This window comes from Mustela nivalis (genome assembly GCF_964662115.1).
Source record: "Mustela nivalis genome assembly, chromosome: 9".
Lineage (NCBI taxonomy): Eukaryota > Metazoa > Chordata > Mammalia > Carnivora > Mustelidae > Mustela > Mustela nivalis.
Window position 1 is genome coordinate 115811372 of NC_139028.1, and position 18377 is coordinate 115829748.

The 18377-nt window shown below is 50.5% G+C and overlaps 1 protein-coding gene across 2 annotated transcripts in view; it reads right to left on the reverse strand.

Moving 5' to 3' along the window:
* Positions 1 to 18377, reverse strand: part of TESMIN (testis expressed metallothionein like protein) — a 37773-nt gene that overhangs the window by 15423 nt on the left and 3973 nt on the right. Inside the window, exons 3-7 of one of the 2 annotated variants that reach the window (XM_082748792.1) lie at positions 17961 to 18119; positions 15810 to 15930; positions 13597 to 13673; positions 9727 to 9818; positions 5196 to 5267 (exon numbers count right to left, since the gene is read on the reverse strand). In XM_082748792.1, the coding sequence (XP_082604918.1) occupies positions 5196 to 5267; positions 9727 to 9818; positions 13597 to 13673; positions 15810 to 15930; positions 17961 to 18119 (521 nt within the window). The remainder of the gene's footprint in view (positions 1 to 5195; positions 5268 to 9726; positions 9819 to 13596; positions 13674 to 15809; positions 15931 to 17960; positions 18120 to 18377) is intronic. The other variant, XM_082748793.1, reaches the window with a different exon arrangement.

The following is an 18377-nucleotide window of genomic DNA, read 5'->3' on the forward strand; positions in this document are numbered from 1 at the left end:
AACAGCGTCAGGACCCCAGAACCAGACCCGCCCAGACATCAGACCCTGAGAGCCGACAGGGAACGCGCTGCACATCACTGCGACGATACTGGTGTTCTGCGATCAACCGTGCCGGGAAATTAGTTGTGTATATGGGGGAGAAAATGAAATTAGATGCCTCCCTGACGCCATTCATAGGAATCAACCCCAGGTGCACAGAGGCCGCAAAGGAGAAAAGCAAACTCTAAGACTTCGGAACAAACTCGAACAGCGCGACCGTTCGGACCCGGGAAGTGGCCGGATTTCCTGAGCGAGAAGCAGCAATAGTGAAGACAAGTGACCATTCTGGCTGCATTAAATCTGAAACTTCTGTCCACCGAAAGTCACGCTCCCCGTCAGCCGTGTGTACTGGGTGCCCGGCAGACATCAGATCTTGGGCGCGGTCCTCATCTTCGTGACAAATCCAGCCGTCTGTGCCCTTTCCTCGGGGGCAGAGCGCTGTCTAAGTCGAAAACCCCTGTGCTGGGGCAGGACATACAGCGTGGTCCCTGAGCGAACTCCCACTCCCTTTCTGACCACTACTGTGGACTTGCCCCGCTCTGTAAAATGGCCTTCCTCTCCGAAAAGGCCCCAACTGCTCTGTTCATGTTGGCAGCAGCAAGAGAGCTCGTGGAGCACCGTCCTCTGTGGTCTCGGGCTCCCATACTCCACGGACTCGGTGGACACAGACCTCAGGGTTCCAGGTCTCTGGTGGCAGAAAGTCTGACTACCAACGAGCTGAGGGATCAGCGTGGATGGTGACGTCTGGGAATACTCCACAGTCCACGCTTTGTTAGATCCACTGTACACAGTCTACGTGTTCTTGCTCAAGGGACGTGCACTGTCCCCTTCCGCAGTCCACTCCTGCCGTTGCCTAGGAGACCACTGCCACTGCCACCACATGAGGTCTGGTGGCCCCTCTCTTGTCTGGAAGCACACTGAAGCAGCATGACTCTGCTAAAGGTGCTGTCCTCGAGGAAGAGCGCGTTTCAGGGCTGGCAAGCTGGCAGCATGCCAACCTCTGGGTAATCGCACTCCGGGGCTCAGCAAGAAGGTGAACGTACTGTCCACTGTCCACGCGTATGCCGTGGGCCCAGGCACGCTGTGTCCTACGATTAAGTCTTACTGTGTTTGAAAAGACCTACGACGACGTGTTCTAATCTTAGTCTTAACTCATTGGCCATCATGACAACTTCTTTAAAACGCTTTAAATCATGGGTATTAAATATTTAAGACCTTTCCAGATGCATATTTGAGCCTGTAAAATATTTAAGGAAACCCCTTCAAGGCCAAGAAATAAAAGAGAAACAGAAGATCATAGGAGTGAGCCACATCGAAGCTGAGGCCGACAGCCGTCTTCGGCATCTGCTGACCCCAGCGACCGTCGGCTTTGCTTTTAGCGGCTGCACAGGGGCGGCGGAGGGAGCGACACCCACAGGGATGGCAAACCCTTCTAACAAGTAGACTGTGCCAGCCATTGCTCTAAGTGCTTTCCGTGTACCCACCCGAAGCCTGGAGCCCGCCCAGGCAGGGGCTCGGCTCCAAGAGCTGCCCGTCAGGAAGAACAGTGGAAGGTCCTTACCCGATGGTAAGTGCTCTAGGAAAACCTGTCCTAGGCAAGCAAATGCATCCATCTGGGCACTGGCTGGGAGGAGGGGGCCCATTTGGGTTTGAGAGATCTGAATTCATGCTGTGGGTCCTAAAAAAATACCTTAGGGAAACTTTTGAGTTGTCCAGATTGGAAGTGCCGTCAAGGCCAAGCAGCGGCAAACACAGTTTCTCTGCAGGAACGCACCCTCGGGTCAGCCTGGGAATTCCCGCATAGCAAGCCCCAGTGACTATAACTTACAATTTTTAAAAATTCACAAAATACATGAGGTAACAAACAAACAAGAGAAGAAAACACCAGAATCAGACAAGCAAAGACTTTAAATATTAGAATTACGCGCTATTGGGTATGAATTAAGTATTTAATATTTTTAAACATCAAAGAAGGAATCGAAAGCAGAAGTAAGAATCAAGAGACTAGGCAAAATGATCACCCAGCTTTGGATTCTGGTTAATTAACCTGTTTAATCAGAGACAAAAGGCGATTTGAAAAACCAGTATTAGAGACTGCCCGGTCTATGATTAAAATCTTGATTTAGACTTGATCAGAGTAAAGACACTGTGGGTAATATAAGCCTCCCGACAAGTCCCGCCCAATATCTCAGCAAAAACAGAATTGGAACGGATACTTAAAGAACTTTGCTTGGATTTGCTAACATATTTCAGAACCAATTGAAACTGTCCTGGGAAACATCGCACTCGGAGAGCCGGTGCCTCCTCCCAGAGTCTCCCAGCGTGTGCCCATGGCACGGGAAGAGACCTCCCTCCGGCCCTAGAGCATTCCTCCGCACGCTGCGAAGTTATGCCCAGAGGTCTGGCGAACCATACCTATGTCACGGCCTGTACAAGAAAATCCTGTTACGAAAGTGGCTGTCACAATCAGTGCTTTCATAAACTAATTATGAAGCAAATCCATGTTTAAAGTGTATAAAAAATGTTAAGACTCTCTCTCTGCTTGCCTCTCTGCCTGCTTGTGATCTCTGTCAAATAAATAAACAAAATCTTAAAAAATAAATGTTAAGAAAGTCCTATGTAGTGGCAGCGGAAAGACAGAAGAGAACTGCTTGAAAAATCTTTAAAAACTTTTTAAATACTAAGTTTTCAATAAAAGAATAACAAATGCTTATCTACTTTTTTATTAAGTTTACATCAATACCATTTTCATTACACAGACTAATTTCATTGCTTCAAAATAATTCCCAGCTTCTGCTGACTCAAGACACCACCAGAAAAGCTGCAGTCCGTTATCTAATGCTTTAGTGGGACGGGGGTGGGGGGGCGGGGAGCAGCCAACCAGGGCGGCTCCAGCTCTGCCTGGAGAGGGAGGGAGGGACACGGGTCAGAGCGAACACTCTCTCTACGGCAGTGACAAGCTGGGAGATGACCCCTCGAAAGCCTGAAGACAGACGTCATTAAAACTGTCGCTTCGAGGGAGGAGTCCAGAGAATGGGAGGCAGGGGCCAGCGCTCGGACGTCCCACTCAATGTGGCTGCATCATTGGTGTTACCCGTGTGCACGTGTCACAATAATGTGTTTCTCTCTTCGTCGATGGTCAATTAATAGTCATCCCTCTTGACCTTTATCCTATAGATACTCCCAATAAAGCAGGACAATTAACCCTAAGAAAACTATATTCCATCACTTTAAGAACACAATTTAGTTCTGGGGAGAAGAAGAGTAAAGAAATCCGAAGGCTCCTCCTGGTCATCACGCACGTGCTCACGGAGCAAGCGATGGACAGTCCACTCCCGACACCTGCTCCCCGCCGAAGCTCCCAGGCACTCGCACACAGACGGCCGTGTTGTCGCCAGCACACTCTGCCACCGAGAGACCTCGTGGTGGGTGGGGTGGGGTGACATCACCCCCTCCTCAGCTTTTCTGCAAACAACTTTCCGGAGATCACTGGGTCCTCAGTGGTTGGCTGATGCCAACAAACCCCGACAGGCTGATCGGGACGCCCTGGGGGACTTTCTGGGGGCACTCACATCCTTCCAGTGCCCACAGCGCTCCAGGCCCCTGGCTTCCCAGCACAGAGCTACCGAGGAAGCTAGAACTCTGGCGCGATGGTGCGGCGCTGAGCGTGCAGTCGGAGGTGCGGGTCCCCAGGTCTGCCGCGAGGGCACTAAGCCTCTACTGCGGCCCGGGCGCTTCTCTTGAGGCGGAGCCCGTGGCCCACAGAGACGGCGCCTCCTTCCTCCGAACAGCACGGGCCGCACTCTGCACCTCCTTTTCCTTTGTTCCAACGCCGACCGCGCCCGCCTGGGATGACTGAAGAGTGCGTCAGGCACCTGCTCACCTGGAAAGCGGCTTCTAGGCCAGTAGCTATCTCCGTGGCCGTCCATTGTGGGGTCATCAATAAGTGAGACCCTTCTTGGAGCCCCACCTTACTTCTGAGTCCTAGGGGGGCCCCTCTCCGCCCCCCAGTGACTGTCTGTACCCTGCTCTAGGCCTCACCGGTCTTCTGGTCTCCCCAGTCCCGAAACACAGCCGCACCTCGGCAGCCCCGTTGGACAGGACCTGCTCCCCTCCTGGCTCCGTCCTCCCGACACGCAACCACCTTGTCCTCCGCCGCATCGGTCGTCCCCAGCTGGGCGGGCCACTCGGGCTCGGCAAGGTCACGCGGTCCAGGCTTTGCCCTCTGTCTTCCTTCCTCCTCACCGCTAGCGGAGCAGGCGCGCCCGGAGTTCCGAGAGGCGTGCGGCTCACACTCACACACTAAGCCAGCGACCGCTCAAATGCTTTCACACAGCCAAGCCTAGTTTCCAGAATTGCTTTTTAAAAAATGAATGTGTCTTTACAGTGAACCGAGTTTCTCAGGTTTCTGGATTTGGACCCACTTGTGTACCCCCAAGTCCCTGTCCCATCAGTGGAGCCCTCAGTGACTTCAGCAGGACTCTGCAAGGGAAAAACCACGTGGAGACAGTGTTAGCCATCAGGACGGGGATGTGTGCCCCCTCCAACTGTCCCTCTAAAGCTAGGCAGGCCCTCGGGGCAGACACCTGGCAAAGCCGAGAGCCGGGCAGACGACACAAACAGCGCCCCCGTGTGGCAGGCCCGGAGGGGTACGGGGGCCACCTGCTGCGTCAGCCACACCGCCCACACCCCCCCCCCCACAGCTCTGCCACAAGGCCAGCCCCACCGTCCCCCACCGAGCCTCCTGCGAGCTGGCGTCCCTGGGGGAGGACTTTTCTGAGAAAATTCACTGCTGAGTGAATATTACCAGTCCACCGAACTGGTACAAACTAGGATGCGGCAATGTCCCAGTGAACGCCCTGGAAGGGTGCCGCGGTTAGCACCCATCCCAGGGGCGGAGATGCAAACCCAAACCCAAGAAAGTCACACCACGCGAGGGGCAGGCAGGGTCCTTTGCTAAGTTAGTCGGTCAAGAGAATCCCAGGAGACCCGAACCAGGCTTGGGCAGAGGGCGCAGCGTCTCGCTGCTCTGGCCGGCGGGTCTCAGCTGTGGCCCCGCGCTGCTAGCCGCTGATGCTCATCTCAACTGTGTACCACTTACTGACTTCTAAACAACCTTATTTCTATTTAATAATGAAGGATTTGTGATTACTTACAATTTCAGACACTGGGATTTGGTACAGTTACATGGCTTTTTAGACTTTGTGTCCCATGAACTAAGAGTTACTCTATAAAGATTAAAAAAGAAAATATTCAGATCGTTACTCTTTAAAAGGGGAATTAGCTAAGCATCTGGTGTTTTGAACAAATACTGAAAATCTCAGCACCAGGCGCTCATAGGTACTACTTATCGGCGCCCAATCATGAAACGGACTTGCTGTGTGTATTACCACCCGGTGGGAGGCGCCCGGCCGAGCCCAGCGAGCACGCCCACAGTCCCCACGGGGTGCGCGACAGGACCCGACTGCTGTCCCCTCCCCAGGAAGCCTTCTGGACGTTCTTCCCTTGATCTGTTTAAACCCCTATTATGTGGGGACCCTCATGCCAAATAGCTCCTTTAGTTCAACCTTTTTGCATTTTCCCCAATCTGAACACTAACGGATAATAGAACTTAAATCGACCAATCGTCGTCTTATATCGTTCGGGCAGTGTCAGAGCTGTCCACGCTGCAGAGCTACCAGCAACGTCAAAGCAAGTTTCCAGTGGAGGCCTAATTGCTCTTGGGATTAGCCCAGGAGCCATCGTGGGGGCATCAGAGGGGGACAGATGAGCAAGTCATAGAGGCTAAACATGAGGGGCAGCTGGGGATTCAAGTCGGGGAAGGCTCCCAAGCGCCGCTTTCCAGTACTGCTTGCGGAGGGAACGCCGCATCCTCGTTTTGTGAGACGTTTACTACGCTACGTTGAAAGGAGGGGACAAGTGCCCAAAGACAATGACGGGACGGTGACAGGGCTCTGCTGGGTCACAGGGATGCCGCCTGGTCTGGGGGGTCCCTACAGAAACCGCAGGGGACCTTGGCACACAGGTAACATTTGCCAACAGTCTCCTGTCGCCGCACAGAGCGCGGAAGCACTGCGTGCCACCTGTCCTGTGGTACTGACACAAATGCCCCGAAGACGGTGTGCCAGGCGGGCCCCTTTGCCTGTGCACAGCACACTCACACATTCAGCTCCCTGGAGTCCAGACTGGGGGAACCCTAAGTCCCAGCTCGGCCCGTCGTCCTCTGTACGTGGACGGTGGGTTCCTCTTGCGTGGGCGTGCTTGCCTTAGCAGCCTCCAGCCCAGCCCCACTGTCTGCGCTTCTGTTTAGCAACATCTCCACCCCCCCCCCAAACACACTTGGCACCTGACTCATGCACGAGCTGCTGACTCTTACTTTTGGAGATTCTCTCATTTTAAGATAATGTCCCCAAACTATGTCACTGAATGCTGTATTAATTTATTATTCGTCTAGTCTACTTTTCCCCTTTGTACCTAGCACAGTGACAGCTTTATGTCCCCTCAGGTGCCCAGAGGTGCGCCTTGGAGCAGACGTGGGCTTTCAGAGGAGGGCGCGTGCTCACCTACTTCTCTGCTCTTGTCCTTGGCCTCTCAGACCTCCCCCTACAGTGGGACACAGGGTGGCCTGGCACTGACTATCCAGAGGAACCAAAATTCTTTCCTCTAAAAAATGGGGGTGGGGTGCGTGGAGACATTCCAGGCGTGACCTGCCGCGACTGTGGGAGGGCAGAGGACAGTTCAATGAATGTCCTGTGTCAGGAAGATACCAATCGGCATTTCCTGAGCGATCCTCAAGTGGTCAGGACGGTGATAAGAGCTTCAGGGGAAAATCAAAAAGTACACATATAAAAATTTATAGTCAGTGCAGGAGGAATCCTGCAAAGAACTTGGGAATGAGATATATAAATATATAAATATGAATGAGATTGAAAAATTGGAGGACAGAAGATACGGTAAAATCAGCTGTCAGATTATTTGATACTGATTGGTGATGATATAAAACCCAGAAATGGTAGTTTAATCTGGATGGAAGAAGCTAGACTACTTTCTAAGGAGCTAGAACTCACCACCACCGGTTAGGGCTGTGAGACCCGCTGTCCACCCCAAGGGGGTTTCAGCTGAGGTAGCCGCATGAGCTAAGGCGCCATAGGGGCGAGCACAGGGCACCAGGGCGGGAAGAGACGGGAACTGAACCGGGGACAGTCCCACGGCTCTGCGGACACTGTCCACCCTCCTATGCCAGTCCGAAAACTAAGGGCTCGGGAGAGATCCTCACAATTCCGCCTCAGGAAAGCACGAGAAATAAACTCCACCACACAAGGTATGACCTCATCTTTATGAAAAAAAATGTTCAGAGAAGCCGGCTCGTGAGTGTCCTTTATTACGACATTCATTGCGCTACAAAAGTCATAGCGTCAGCGCTGTGTCAGAACTCACATTGACACCTGACTGAGGACAGGATGACCAAAGCCATACAGAGTGACAGGGCACGAATTTTTACTGAAAGGGCATTTTCAGGAGTATGATAAGCTAGTTAATAAGTTAGCCGGTTCCCCACCCAGCTCTGGAGAGCGAGGACACGGTGAGTGGCACCTGAGGACTACGGGCCCCGAGGCTCCGCTGACCGTCACTGCGCTTCTTTTTTTTTTTTTTTTAAAGATTGTATTTATTTATTTGACAAAGAGAGATCACAAGTAGGCAGAGGCAGGCAGAGGGAGAGAGAGGAGGAAGCAGGCTCCCTGCTGAGCAGAGAGCCCAATGCGGGACTCAATCCCAGGACCCTGAGATCATGACCTGAGCCAAAGGCAACAGCTTAACCCACTGAGCCACCCAGGCGCCCCGTCACTCCGCTTCTGTGTCACCCGCGCGGTTAGAAACCTTTGAGCCATACTGAGCGGACAGAGCTTCCTTTCTGAGGTCTACAGACCTAATCTGACCTTGTTATCTCGTGGCAGTCAACAAGACAGCTAATGGAGCACCGAGGGAGGTGACGGGGGCGGCCAATCAGTCGCAGTGGGAGGTCACACAGGACGACACAAGAGCGAACGGGCTTCTGCATGCGCCCTTGCCACGAGGCACACGCTGCCAGAGTCCGTTCACCGTCAGTGCTGCGGTGCCGAGATCAAACTCACGCGACTGACTCAAGGCAGTGACATCAACTCAAGTGATTCTTTCCAGCAAAACCCCACAAACACAAGGCTCATGTTGTTCCTGGCACTTCATTTAGAAGAGAAAAATGTTTTTTAAGACCCGCATAATTACACCAAAATAAAGAAAACTGTGTGACCGAGAAAACCGAGGCGAGCCTGGGTTCAAGGCGGAGTGACACGACACGGCAATCCTTCCTACTGCTCGCCCACGAGGACCCGGGTCAGCCGTGCCACGGAGAAGCCGCAGGTCGCGCCGGGGCTCCGAGAGAGCGCACACCCGGAATGAAGCGTGAGAAGCGCCAGATTCCCGCGGCTGCTCCGGACGCCACGCACACAGCGATCCCGCACTGCTGGCCCGATGCTCCCAGATCCCACGAAAGAAAAAGGGGTGTCTTCTGGATGGTGACATCTTCGGTCGCACAGTGTAACCAAAGACGGGGTCGGGGGAGGACCTGCCAGCAGGATCTAGCAGTGACTTATGTGGCGTCTGTTTGGTCCAGAAGTGGGAAGAGCCACGACGGCAGGACCGAGTCCAGTACCAGCAACGACCTGCCCTCCCTGATCCGTGCCCAAGAGAGTGGGCAGGGAGGATGCCCGATCCCGTTAAACGAACCGAAAGTCGCCTGCTGAGCCTCCGGGCGACAACCGCCGAAAGACGGACTGATAAAACCGCAGCAGCCGCGACCCACGCGAGCCCCCGGCGCACCCCGCGGCCACGCAGCGGGGAGGCATCGATGCCTGCCAAGTGGTCCTCGGGGCCTTTCGCGCGGCCCCCGGACAGCCCTCCTCCCCCTCACCGACGCCACAACCAGCACCGCGGGGGCCTGGCGCGCCCAGAGCCCACGGTGGACGTTTCACAGACTGCTGGAGCCGAGGGGGACGTCCGACCACTGCGTGCCGCAAACTCACGGAGGCGGGAGCGGACCGATCTCCATAACCACCTCAAAGACCCACGAGCGGAAAGGGCTGCCCCGTCCACCGTTCGCACGTGAAAGTCAACTCAACAAGGAGTTCCAACCAGCTTGGTTAGTTTAATTAGTTACAATTATAGATACGACTTTCAAATGTTAAGACAAGGCCCCAGCTAAGGGCAGCCCACATCCTCGTGAAGACCGCGAGCCTCGGCACCGGCCTCCGAATGCGGGCTGACCCAGCAGGGCGCAGCGGCCCGTAAAGGCACACTCAGACCACGGTCAAGGTTAAGTGGCTGCCACATCATTACTCATGTTGATGATCGCGAGAAAGAAACAGAGCATTTCTGTTTAAACTGATGTGAGACCAAGACAGACCTCTGGATGGCAGTGAGCCTTCCACCGGCGCCGACAGCGGACAGTGTGGAAGCCCTTCCAGCCACAAACCAGACACACACAGCGACACGGCTGGTACCACGGCTTCATATAAAATACAGTTTTTAGAGGTCACGAAGGTTTACTGGTAAAGCTGATTTTAGAACTTAGAAAAAAACCACCACAGTACCCAAAAGCCTCTTAAACTCTTCTACTAAAGTAAGTGACAACTGATTGCTGTTAATCCTTACCCAGCCAAGGTTAGCTTCGGGGGTCCTGGAAGAGCAGATCCCGAAGGGAAAGCAGACCCGTTGACTAGGGATGGTAAGGCTCCGTTTTCAAGCTGTGGAAAGTCAAAGCAAACATATTTGTCATTAGAACGTGTTTCGTAAGTTCTGTCCAGTCAAAATCTAGGTCCAGACAGAAATGACTGGTTTTCTTCTGGAGGTTTATATCACAATGGCCTTGTCACCACGACGGTTCCCCCTGCCCTGGAGTGGGCTCCGGCCCAGGCTTCTCTGCAGCAGTGGGCGAGCCCAGCCCAGTGTGTCCCAGAATCACCTGGCCACTCCGGCCCGGGGAGGGGAGAGTCCTGCCTGTGTGGACCAGGGGTAGGGGGGTAAGGACTCGGGGCCCAGCCGGCCACACACAGCTGTTGGGCACTGGCCGTGGACACTGGAATGGACAGTTTTTTCCATTTTATGACTACAAATTGTGAGTTAAATTAAATCACAAACTTCTGTACACTGAAACTGTTCTTTGATTATGATGACATTCCTGGTATAACGTAAGAGCCCTGGACATCTCAAGTCTTGTCAACCATTGGTGTCTCATCTAGTCAAAAAAAAGAAAAAAATTTGTCGCCGGTTTCAACAAGTCCAAAAGCCATGTCACGACCTCTGTCCCCTCCGTGTCCTTTGCTTTCCGGGCTCTTATTAATCTTTCTATTACTCGTTAGCTTGGCTCACAGATGATGGTCCCAAGAAAAGGAAAGTATAGCAAAGTCAGCAACGACCTACTGCTCTTCTGAGGGAGAGCCTGGAGACATGTAAAGAGTCGCATAGCTTCAGGTTTGGAGATGATTTGCCGATATCACACTTCAGTTCCCTATCCTTGTCCCTTCCTCCCCCGAACACTTGAAATTTCAGTCAGTTTTATATAGAAAGTATGGTCTTGGGGGACATCTGGCCTGCTGAACCGGAAGGGCACGTGACTCTCTCAGAGTCATGAGTTTGAGCCCCACGTTGGGCGTAGAGATTACTTAAATAAGAAAAACTTAAAAAAAAAAAAACTACAGTTTCAGAAAAACAAACATTGTATTCATTCTATTTATTCTCTCTCTTCTGCCTCTTACTGTGTGTCATCACTGCCTGTGGGACTTGAAGGCCCTGAGAAGCCACCCTGGGTCCACGTCCTTGAGCACTAGGCCCCATCCCTCCGGGGATCCCCGTCCCTCTGGGGAGCCTCGCCCAGGAGCCCCTCTCTCCTGCTGGGGGCTCTGTCCTCCTCACTCAATGTAAGGAGACCAGTGTCCACAAGTTACTCGAAACCGTCTCTTCCCCATCACCCAGACATCAGTGGGGCCCATGTTCCCAGAGGCGGTCCGGAGTTTGGGATTCCTTTTGAGAAAGGATTTCACAGCTCTCAGGATTGAGACAATCCTTCACATAAACCAGGGTACGATTTCTCCTTTCCCCTTTGCTTATTTAGTCCCAAAGTAAAGCCGAGAAAAAGGGAGGACCTCAGGACGGCATAGGTAGTTAATCTAGAGTGACTCTATGCTGGAACCCATGACCTTCTTCAGCAAGCCCGGCCTCTTAGGAGCAGGGGCGGAAACTCTCGGGCAGTCTCCTCAGTCACATCACCTGGGCTCTTGCTAAAACGAAGATTCTGGGTCGGTGAGTCTGGGGCAGGACCTGAGATCCTGCCTTCCTGCCATGTTCCCAGATAACGCCCAGGCTCCTAGTCCGTGCGCCACACTGTGAGTTGCAAAGTGCGACTCTTGATCTCACAGCTGTGAGTTCAAGCCCCATGTTGGGCGTAGAGATTACTTAAAAATAAAATCTTTAAAAATATACAGAATTGGGAGTTTGGCAAGGAAGCAGCAAACATATGGCTAAAGGGATTGCCTCAAGGTCATACCGGGTAGAGGTCGGGGCAGCCAACACCGGGACAAGAACAACACAGCCAAGACAAGATGGGGAGCAGGTGGAAAGCAAGGAGGCTGCGGTCCGAAACAGCACTTCTAGGGCACGACCTTAGCGGTAGAGCGAGTCCAGTATGCGCCTGCCTGCTTGGGGCTGACACGGTGGGGAAGGAAGGGGGGAGGAGTGGAGGCGGCCAGGAGGCCGGAGGCTTGTGTGCAGGACCCGCGAGAGTCTGCCTCGGGCGCCTGCAGGGTCACAGCTCGGGATCCCCGCACTGACCGATACAATATTGAGAAACAGTTACTGACGCACTCGACAAACATCCGACTCTGCTTACACCTGCTGCCTCACGGGTCTCCTCTGGTCTCAAGGCCTTAAATGCCATCTACGCCCTGGTGACTTCTTCCCTCCAGCCCAGACCTTCCTCACACTGATCTCCGGGCCCACATGTCCCACTCCTGCGGGCCACTGTCACTCAGATGTCTCAAACGTAACACGTCAAGGCCAGCGAACTCCTAGTCTCCCTCATAAGACGTGTACTACCCTCAGCTCTCTGGATGGAAGCACCATCTTTCTGTTCGTTCTGGCTGAAACTGTGGGGCATCCATGCTTCCTCCCTCTCTCTCTCTCTCTCTCCCCACACCCAGTCCGTCACAAGCCCTGCCAGCCTGTAGGGGATCCGGACAAGCTGTTTCTGCTCCGCTGGCCCCGCTTGGTCGGAGCTGCTGTCATCTCGGCCCTGCCCCCCCAACCCCCGCATTACGGGACTCTCCCGGTGGCAGGTCCCCCACACCCACTCGGCCCCACCCTTCCCCAGCCCCATGCCTGCTCCTCTGCCACCCCCTTCTGCTACCTTCCTCTTGCTCCCTCCATCCCCGCCCCCTGGCCGCCTCCTCACTGTCTCTACAGCAGGTTGACCCTGTATTGTGCTCTTCTGCTTGCCTGGAATGTTCTCCCCCGTGATGGTCACGCAGATCACCCTCTCCTCTCAAGATTTTGCTCAACCGTCACCTTCTCAGTGGCGCGACCCGTGGCTGGCTTCCTGCCTTGCCCCCGTGGAAGCTCTGTGCCCGATGCCTGTCCTCTGCTCTCCTGGCACACAATGTAATTACTACATTTGCCCAAGTTGTGTGTCTCCCACACTAAAATGTGGCTGCAGGGGGCAGAATCACATGTTTTCTTTTGTTTTGTTTGGGGACATCACTTAGCATTGGCTCCCTGATGTGGTCTGAGTGCTCAGACCGGCACCGGCCCTACAGAAAGTCACTCTGGGTGAGCGCCCTGTACGTGCCAGGCTTCGTTCCAGGTCTCAGTTTACAGAGACAAACTAGGCTCACAAGATCTCTACTCCTGCAGACCCGGCACACCCGTAGGGAGATGCAGACAAATAGACAAACCAGGAAAACGCAAGACCGTGACAGTGCTGGGCAGAGAAGCAGACAGGTGCAGTGACAGCGACTGGCTGGCACACTGGGGAGTCACGGAAGTCTCTTCTGGGGTAGTGACCCTTCATATCAAGACTTAGGGAAAATAACACATTCGTCTTATATTTAGTATGTGCATATTGTGGTACAATCATAAAAGCATTTTAAACTCTAAAAAAGCATTTCCATTCTACCGAGGAAGGTAAGGAATGTTCTACACCAAACGGGTGGTGTGTCCTGCTAGATGGACAGCAGGACTGCAAAAAATGAGCTCAACAAATGGGGTTTCGGAAGGTTGGTTGGTCTGACAGCTGTAGGAAAGTGCAAGAAAGCCCAAAGGGTTGGCCCAGAATTGCCTTGAACCTGTGCCACTGCCTCCCAACCCCCAGTGTCTGACCCAGTAGTGAAGGTATGGAACACATGGTAAAGGTTTCACTGTAGATTTTAAAAGAGGATAAATTATATTTCCTGAGTAATTCCAACTTCAACAATTGAAATTTTAAGAGAAAATAGTGCCCAACTGTAATTTTTTATTAAAACAATGACTCACTTGTTGTGTAATGAGATTTAATTTTGCTGGTACTGGCAAAAATCTTCCTACTAAAGTAGTCATTGGTTTAGCGACATCTGTAAGGAAGACAATTAAAATTAATCGATACCATATATTGTTCCTTTTCTACCTGCACATGGAAGAAAGTACAAAAATGATCATGTATCATGATTTATCATGTGCAAAATCATTTAAACTTACCTTGATCCTATTTTTTTTATTCTGTAAAAACTTTTGAGTCAATATTATTATTATTATTATTATTATTTTTACATATTACATCTTTTTCTTGGTCTTAAAGCTGCTTAATTTAAGCTTCCAGGGTTAGTCTACTATGCTAAAAACAAAACGAAGCGAAACAAAACTGTGGCTAGTGGCCAAGTTCCCACGCTGTGGCTCCGTGCAGGGGCCCCTGGGAGCCCCAGCCAACTCGCCAGGGAGGCCCTGGATCCGTCCCACTTTCAAGGAAGGCACAGCGACATCTGTCGGACATCGTGTGAACTACTTTCAATTTATGTGTGTTCTTTTTTTCAAATGGTTACTAACTTGCTAGGATGTAAATACTTATTGGGCTCTTTGGACCAAACTATTTAACTAATGGAACGGATTTGTATATCTTTGGTGTAAGCGTGCCGTGGAAAACATTCCTGACACAGGGAAGGCTCTGCAAACCTCAGTGCCGGTGAGCAGAGGCAGAGGGAGAAACGTGTCTTAGCATCTTTAGTCACTGATCAGCTGAACACATTCCCTGCTCCCGGCTCACGCATCCTTTGAGCGATGATACCTTGACACTTCGGTAACCAGGATGTGTTCATCTCATACTGGTATTTCATACGTCCATGGTGACGGGGTTATGATTCTATGACAAGGAAGTATGTTTGAAGAACACCATATAAAGCCTTTCCTTTTGTGGATCTAAAGGCATTAGGATCGGGTCATGTTCCAGAAGGAGGAGAATTAGGAAAGAAGCCTTCCCTGCTTGTGCAGAGGATCAGAGGTCGCTCTGACCTGCAGGAGATGGAGCCAGAAGATCGTGGTGGGCATGGACAGAGGGCTTCTGGAAGACTAAACTCCAACCCTGATTCCGTACCACAGAAAAGCAAATGTCTTGAAGGCATTTTATCTGTCCCTAAATAAAGAGACTATCAGTTTGGAACAGGAGTTACAGTATTTCCTCTAGCCCTGAACTCTGTAGTGCCACTGAAATGACATCTGTATTTAATATTGATTTAAATTACTGGCAAGTACAGCATGGGGAACCCAGTCAGTAATATCACATCAACTTCGTGTAGCAGCAGATGGTAACTAGACTTACTGTGCTGATCGGTTCCCGTGTACACAAACTTCAAATCACTGTTGTACAAACGAAACTAATACAATGTGGTAGGTAGATTACACTTCAACAACAACAAAAACAAAAATAAATAAACCATTGATAAGATCAATAAAACATCTGATAATTTAAATATTCTGATTAACTCGAGATTTAGATTAACATGATTATGTTAATCTAAAGAGATTAACACACAGAGATACCTAGTTTTCAAGAATTAGGGTCTAACTTTTGTAAATACAATCCTAAGGCTCTGTTACTTATTCTTTCTTTAATCATTTAAAAGTAATTTGAAAATAACTAAGGACTTCTAGGCCATATATTATTATTATGTCAGTTTAAAGATGTTTCTGAGAGAATGGCAGAGAAAAACCAGCACTTGATACATTTTAAAACTCAGTGATGATTAAAGTGTACTCACAGTTCTCGCTGATTACATGAAAATGTCTCGTATATATTGTATATTAATATAATTAATATATAAATTAATAGTTAATTAATAATATATTAATTAATAATTAAGACTGTATATTAAACTGTATACAGTGTGACCACACGTGAACCGCCAACCCGACGGCCCAACCCAGTCTCCTTTCGACACATGCACATGTCGTAACAGCAGTCACCTGTTGCAGTCACACGCTCTCTGCAGCTAGCCAAGTAGAGGACAACTATCCAACAACACAATGTACGTAAATTAGTCTATAAAGATTTTTATTTCTATTTTTAGTTCACTTATAAGGGCAAACAGATTTAGCAAGTTGCCTAGTTAACAACCTAACCACCTACTTTACTTTTACTCTTTATACAAAGCCAAACATAATCACTTATCAGCTTACATATGATATATGACATAAGTTTTTATTAATGTACTCTGTACCTGACTGTAGATAATTATTTTGGTCTTGATACTGAGGAACCAAATGAAGTGCTTTTAGTTCTCTTGTGCCAGAATTGTCTATACACAGCATTTGTGTACCCCCTTTCAACTGACATATCACCTAAAATGAAAAATAATGATCAGGTTTCATTTTTAAAAGATATCCAGTAATACGAATCTAGATGAACTTAAATCTGAGAAAGTAACTTTAATCTAGAATTTCAGTCTTAACGCAAAACGGCAAGCTAAAATATGTCCTCCATTTCTTACTCCACAGTAATGTGTTCTCTGGAGGAACCACAGGGCAAAACCCCCCCAGGAATTGTTTTGTGAGATGTGTTCTGTGTGTGGATGCAAGTTCCTGCTCGGGCCTTCCTCTACCGGTGTCAGCCCGTGGAGGTTTAGGCCTCGGCGACCTTGCACTGGGCTGTCTTCACCATCCTTACGCCCCACTGTCGGCCCCAACGAGGAGTGCGGGGACCTGCCCCCCCAGCCCCACTAGATCCGGTCACCTGGAGGAAAAGGCTCCGTCCCCGACTCCACCTCTGGAGCTGGTCACATTCTTAGAATAGTCTTATATTTTATGAGGTATTTTTCCTGCTCCCACACATTATTATTTTACACGTGGGGTTCTTATTAAACGTCCATTTATTATATTTCCTACAAGTACAGTTTAGAAAGGTTAATCCAAGAACTGGAAGGTTCTAGGAAGCCATGTCTGTCATCCTGGGCCTGACTGGCACTCTCAGATCACCTCATTGGATTCTGACCATAAACGATTCCTCAGTGAGCCAGGTGGGTTTGTGAGTCAAAGACACAAGTCAAGCAAAGCACAGATGGAACCTTCCCGGGGTGCAGTCCTGTCCCAGGCCGCGCAGCATGCATGTGAAGGCAAGAGAAATCAGAGTTTCTGCCCAGACAGCTTCTAATTCTGATGGTCAAACCACGGATACCCAGAGAAACTGCAGTTTCCAACTCTAGGTTGCCTTTGGGTTTCCCAGACAGGAAACCCCAAGTAAGCACCCAGGATCGATGTTAGCAGAATGACACCTGTAGAACCTGTGTTAACAAAGTCACTGGCTCAAACCTTCACATCACCCTGATGTTGGATAAGAGGCTAGTATTCATGTTTGGTTGGCATTTTATTTGAAGTCCGAGGATAAAGTTATAGTTACACACACACACACACACAGAGGTACACAAAACTGGGAGAAAGAATGGGTTCTCCTGGGCTCTGCCATGCCCTCTCCGGCAGGAGCGTGTGCACGCTACTCAGCAGCCTGGTGTAACTACAGGAATTAGCTGCTCACCTGCTCCAGGCGTCACGGACAAGCTCTGCTCTCCCAACCCACACACCCAAGCAGAAGCACAGACAGACAGGCAGTACTGGTACACGCCACAGCTAAGCCGAAGTTTGTGATGAGCTCATTTTTAAGTTAACTCCTAGTTAAAGGATGTGCCTTAGAGCTTAGGTCACCCTTCTTGGGATAAAGAGCTGCCAGGGAAAAGGCGGCCTCTGGTTCTTTGGACTGTTCGCTAGAGGAAGAGTCAGGGCTGCTTCTCCGGCTCGCCTCCTCCCTCGTCCTCACTCACCACACTCAGACCTGGGGTCCCAGATGCACCACCTACAAGCAGACCATGTAACATCTCTCTTTTCTTATCCATGAAATGGTAGATAAAAATAATGGCTAGCCTACAGCGTTGACAGGAGGATTAAATGAACCACACAGGTTACAGACTATGTCACGCGAGTGTCACTTGGTATTATTAGGAATTTGGAGGCAGGCAGGCAGGGAAACAGCCACAGAACCCCAGCTCCCTCTACCTGCCCACCTGCCAAACCACATCATTCTAAAGGCTGCCTCAGCCCAAGGGGACTTGGGGCTACCCTCCTTAGCAAGGACTGCAATGTCCTAATCTTTGTTTGGTTTGCTAAGACCCAGGAACTGGGAATTCCAGAGGTGAATGGAGCATTACGGTTTTAATTATGTTCCTCTTTTGATAGATGAGGCAATCAGCACTGCGGACTCAACAAGGAAACAGAACAGAAAAACAATGACCGAAATCGACGATTCCTATTGAATTAGCAATGATCAGAATCAAACATTTAAGATAATGTCAGTCAAGACACATTTTCTTTGGCATCATTACCATTGGGTTAGAGTCCTTCTTTTGAGAGCAGCCAGAGGCGTCCTCGGCTTCTTGTGACGAGGGGAACTTACAACAGGATTCTGGACCAAGAGGGTTCTGAAAAGTTGCTTCCTCAGGATTGTTACTTATAATATTACCACCTGCTTCCTTTATTTCCACCTTAAAAAAAAAAAAAGCAATTGTTATTTTAGAAACCACATTGTGGACACCGGTTTTCACGGTTGCATACTGTTTGCAAAGGGAAGAGCAACCTTAGCTTTACTTCTCTCCCTCTCATTCTCCCTATGTGAGGGCAACGAGGAGTGAGCAGTTATCTGACCAGCCTCACAGGGAAGGAAGGACCCTGAGGACCAAACCCCTCTGCCCACGAAATATGCAGGTGAACCTTCCACGCAGCGCTCATGCTGCTTCCAGCAC